The sequence below is a fragment of the Mauremys reevesii genome, linkage group 9, assembly GCF_016161935.1.
Source record: "Mauremys reevesii isolate NIE-2019 linkage group 9, ASM1616193v1, whole genome shotgun sequence".
NCBI lineage: Eukaryota > Metazoa > Chordata > Testudines > Geoemydidae > Mauremys > Mauremys reevesii.
Genome location: NC_052631.1, coordinates 27,644,255 through 27,649,780, shown reverse-complemented (window position 1 = coordinate 27,649,780; position 5,526 = coordinate 27,644,255). Strand labels below are relative to the sequence as shown.

Genomic DNA, 5,526 nt, shown 5'->3' with positions numbered 1-5,526 from the left:
TTTCTTGAAATTGGTTATTTCCATCAATTATTCTACTAGTGAATACATTCACTAAAATATTCAAAAGGAAATTTACACAGTGGAGGTTATGAACAGAACTGAAATTAATTTTGTTTTTGTGATTTTTTACTCAGTTTTCTGAGGTATTCACTCAGCTCTAGTTTACCTTTAAATGAAGAACACTTAATATCTATAATAAGGAAGTTAGGTGCCTATGCTCTTTGAAAATCCCACGAGGCATCTAACTACATTTAAGCACCTAACTACATTTAAAAATCTGGCCCTAAGTCACATTTTCAAACATTAATAAGACTGGGGCATTTAATATGCTACAGCAGCACACTGCAGTACTGCAACTGTACCACTATAGGGCTTCAGTATAGATATGCACTACAGCGATGGGAGAGGTTTTTCGTCACTGTAGTTAATCCATCTACCTGAGAGGCAGTAGCTAAATTGAAGTAAGAATTCTTTTGTCAACCTAATGCTGTCTACACCAAGACTAGGGCAGCATAGCTACATCTCTCAGGGGTGTGAATTTTTCAAACCCTTCATAAATGTAGCTATGCTGATGTAAGTTTTCAATGCAGACCAGCCCGTAGGCACCTAAGTCATTTTTGAAAGTGACACTTAGCCACTTTTGAAAATGTTTACCCTTTAATATGTTATCTATTTGGAATATAGAAATATAGTGTTGTTTAATCTTCTCTGTAGGTTTTAGAAGAGAAATGAATGCCAATAACTTCAGCAAGGAATGCATCTTTGAGCATGTTGATACCATAATGAAATATCTCCAGCTGGTGATCTACATACCTACTTTCATTCTTGGTTTGATTCTCAATTTGCTAGCCCTATGGGTTTTCTGCTGCTTTTGGAAGAAATGGACAGAATCATCAATCTACATGATAAACCTTGCTCTTATGGATCTTCTTGTTCTTTTCTCTCTTCCTTTCAAGATGTACTACTCCATACATGAGGGGCGGTGGTTCTTGTGCACATTTATGGAATCTCTCTATTTTGTCAATATGTATGGAAGTATTTTCCTTATTGCCTGCATTAGCTTGGACAGATATATTGCTATCAGGCACCCTTTAAAAGCTAGGATTTTCCGATCCCCTAGGAGGACAGGCATGATATGCTGCTGCATTTGGGCTATAGTTTGGCTTGGCAGCATCCCCATACATAACTTTAAAAACACTGACAAGTTCAGCTGCTTCCACAATATGTCAGAGGAGACATGGAGCATGCCAGTCATCTTTTCTGTTGAAATCTTTGGATTTCTCATCCCATTTACTGTGATGGTTTATTGTTCTGTTAAGATCATCCAGACTCTTCTAAAATATAACAATCAACAAGAAAAGAGAGATGAGCAAGTTATCAGTGTATGGATCATTGCAGCCAATCTCATAGTGTTCATGGTTTGCTTCACACCAGTCCATCTGGGGATCTTTCTACAGTTCCTGGTAAAGCGGAACATCATTGTGGACTGCAGTGTAAAACAAAGTATTAGCCTCTTCATTCAGCTGGCGATGTGTTTAGCCAATGTCAACTGCTGTCTGGATGCCATCTGTTACTACTTTGCTGCAAAAGAGTTTCGCAAGAAAACTTACTTCAGGGATTCAGCAAAACCATTTTCTGTCTCTCAGACTAGTGCTGGACAATCGAACTTCATGCTAGAGAATAATGTCGTTTCCTCAGATAAAACTTGTCAAATAGATTTCTGACAAAACTGAAGTTTATTGCTTTGAAGTAAGATTACCCCAGTAATCTTGTATGTGTGCATGCATGTATTTGGGGGGAGTGACAGAATGTGGGCATGCATGCAAATGTGTGTGAGAGCGCATATAGACATAGAAAAATATTGTAAGCATTGTAAAACTGAACATCTTTCTTTTCTTTGAAACAAAACAAAAAAATGTAAAAAAAAAAAAAAGATGGCTCAGAGGCATAATAGGAAAGAATTTTGTCATCTCAAACTGTAAAATGTCTGTTAAAAATCTGAAATAAACTTACTAAAGTAGAAGAATCCTTGTAGTACAAGTGTCCACTGAAATCACTCATTCACCCCAAATCCACCCTTACTGAAATAAACAAAAACTGTTAGGGATGGATCAAAAGCAGAACTATTTATCTGAAGGTCTTCTCCATCTTTGGAGGTAACTGTGTGCACAAATTAGGCATGCATTTTGAGTGTGCAGTTGTGCACTTCGCTTATTAAAAAACCACAACTTAAGAGTCCAGTCAAAATGTAGTCATCATGACCACTATAAGTTATCTGGTCCTGGCTTCTTATAGTGACAATTTTCAGAATATCCAACAGGAGTAACACTAGTTTGGGATTTGTGAATGTTTCATTATCAGAACTTTTCAAACCAGCATGGGATGTTTTTGCAATTTTGGCATGAATTGTCCATGTGAAAAAATGAGACTAGTGCTCTGATTGAAACACCATATAAAAGGAATTGTGGCATAATCTAACTTATTTATACTTAAGGCAAAGATATAGAATAATACATACAAGAAATTTGCTGCCTGCCTTTGCATTGTTTAATTTTGATAAGAGTATTATAAAGGCATATGACTCATGCTGCTATAATCAAAGGGACTTTCAGTGTTTAAGTTATGGCATTTATTTTTCATGACCTTTTAACCCCATCATAACAATTTGTTCTTCCTGACTATTCATATAAGAAGTTTTTAGTCCTTGGAGTAAATCAGTTTTTTTCCAATTTGAAAATAAATTGATTTCCCTAAAAGGGCACAAATGTGCTGTTTTTAAAAGAAAATTGTATAGGCAGTTGATCAGTTGTATTGACTAACTGGATGCATGCTGCAGCTGTGTTTATTTATGCCTCTATCAGATGCATATATGTTTGACCTAAGATGTGTTAGCCAATACTAGGAGAATGACTATAACTAATACCTACAAAGAGCTCTGTTGCACACAAAGGGCTCTATTGTAACTTGCATTTGGGGCAGATGGGAGAGCTTCTCTGCAGTGGCGGATCCCAGAGATAAAATGTGGCTTTCTTTGTGCTGCAGTTTCAGAAACTCATATTCTTGAGGATATTATGAGTCATTTCTGTCTGCATCAGCTATGTTACTTAGTGAATTGTCAGCTAAAGATTTGTGTGGGCAATAGGGTAGTCTTATTTTTTTTAAATTAATACATATCTTTATTTTAATTATAGATTAGAAAACCATATCTTCTTTGAATTTCTTGGGATGACTCTCCAATGTCATAACACTTGTGGGCTCTTCTGCATCCTTCAGACTGAATTACTGCTTTCAGTGCCTGTACTGGACATTTTCTTTTGAAAATAATTTAAAAATTAGTCAGATTGCATTCTCCATGATGAAAATGGGGACTCACAATTGTGGAAGTAGAACACAATTGAATCACCAGAAATAAACACACAAGAAGGGAAGAAGAGGCCACCAACTCCACAAATTTCAGACAACTAAAAAAAAATGGAAAATAATTTCTAACTCTATAATTTTCTTCACCCTATCCACTTTGTTCCCTGAAAAATCCCATGAGTTCCATCACTCCTCTTTCATACTATGTAATTATCTGACAACTTATATTACAATTTAAATAATTTAGCACTCTTTTAAAATAAAACATAACATTTAAAAAGTTACTGTCATAGAACAATATGATCATTCTTTAAAAAGTTTTGTTTATTTTGAAAATTAAATTGAGAACCATCTGTATGAAAATTCATTTTTTGTTTTTTCTTCAAGAAAACCTTCCTAAGTGTTGCTGATTTAAGTAGCAAAGATACTGGAGGCTCTTTGTAACTAGGAGCAGCAAAACTGAAGAAATTCAGTGTTTCTCAGGCTAAATAAATAAATAAAATCCTCTGGCAGTCAGGAAGGACAATCTCTGATGCAAGGCCACTGATCAGAGCTACTGCATCTGGTGTCAGAGCCACTGCAGAAGGGTTCTGGTTAGTAGATGATTTTTTTTTTTCATTTATCACCAGAGTAGCAATACTTGTTAGGTTTAAGGGGAATGGGTGCACAGATTCAGCAGGCAAAGGAAGGAAATATTTGGTTGTTTTCACAGTTACAGGGAGAATCTTAACTTCCAGAGCCTGCCAACACCAGAAAGAGGACAGGCTGGACATCCATAGATTCATACCACTGGCCAGAGAGTCCAGGTTGCGCTCTGTCCCTCAAATGCAGATGAAAGTATGCAGGGTGCAGAAGTCCATAATCAGAGGACCATCTTGAGGAGATTAAGAGAACTCTATGTACAGATGTGCAAGGATTGTGGTTCTATCTGTAGTGAGAATTCAATTTAATTTTTAAAATTAAAAAAATTGTGGTCTACCTCAGAAAATTGGCCATAAAAATAGCATCATGGGACTGTGTCTGAATGTTTTGCTGATCAGATTTGCTCTATGAATAAAAATATAGTTTTCCTAATTGCTAGCTGTACAATTTCAGGGCAAGATCTGAAAGTCAGGCTGGGTTATTTCTTTGTTATTCCTGATCATCACCAATAAGAAAGATTTTGCTGACCCAAGATACTTTTATATAACTCCCTTGTCTTCAAATTATGTCTTCAGTCACACATGTAGATGAAAGCAGCATGTGGCCTGGATTTATTCAGAAATTCATAGCAGTGCTGAGTATTTATGACCAATAGGAGTTTAGAATAGTCAAATCTTTTCATCACTAACTTAAGCAGATCTCGTAGTACTCTTCAGCAAGGAGATGCCATTTTGGCATCATCACTTTTCAGAGATGAACTGTACTTTTAGAAAAATAAAATCAAGATCAGTCTTTGTAGCTAAACTTTCAATTGTTTTAGTTATTATCTTAAGTATAGCTTCTTTTAATGTAAATTGTTGTTAATTGTTGAAAATCTTATGAAAAAATAAAATAGAGAAGCTACAACCCCTGAAATCTACAACTACTATTTGTAAAGTTTTGTAGTTGTGTGTGAGTTTTTTTCTTTTCTGCTTGAAGCCCAGACACACCATTTCCCATTTTGCAGACAGAGACAAACGGAACTGGCTGCCCACAGTAACCAGCTGAGGTCAAGACTCAGAGGCAGACTAAAAAGTACAAGAACACCTCCTTTGCTCAGCTCAGCAGTCTGAAAAGTTGTAAGAACACCTCCTTTGCTCAGCTCAGCAGTCTGAAAAACTTTTGAATAAACTTTGACATTAAAAACAAAAGAACACATTGATCTTTCTGAGTCAATGCTTTTTGCCATTTGAACTTTCAGGTTGCTCTGAGCAAAATGAGAAGAGCTTTTCCCTCTAATGTTTATTCCTAACACATTCTGCTATATATAGTCACACAAGGAGTCTTAGGCCTGGTCTACACTAGGAGTTTATGTCGAATTTAGCAGCGTTAATTCGACTTAACCCGTGCATCCGTCCACACCAGGAAGCTAATTAGTTCGACCTAGAGGGCTCTTTAGTTCGAATTCTGTACTCCTCTCCGACGAGGGGAGTAGCGCTAAATTCAACATGGCTATGTCGAATTAGGCTATGTGTGGACGGAAAT

At 36.4% G+C, this 5,526-nt stretch overlaps 1 protein-coding gene across 1 annotated transcript; it reads left to right on the top strand.

The window, feature by feature from the left end:
• The first annotated feature begins 728 nt into the window (after window positions 1-728).
• LOC120372067 (G-protein coupled receptor 55-like) lies at window positions 729-1,724 on the top strand. Its single transcript, XM_039488769.1, has one exon. It carries the CDS (start codon window positions 729-731, stop codon window positions 1,722-1,724), a length of 996 nt encoding a protein of 331 aa, XP_039344703.1.
• Window positions 1,725-5,526: the final 3,802 nt, after the last annotated feature.

Excerpts from the sequence above, each read along its gene's own strand:
- LOC120372067 (XM_039488769.1), top strand. The coding sequence starts at position 729 with ATGAATGCCAATAACTTCAGCAAGGAATGCATCTTTGAGCATGTTGAT.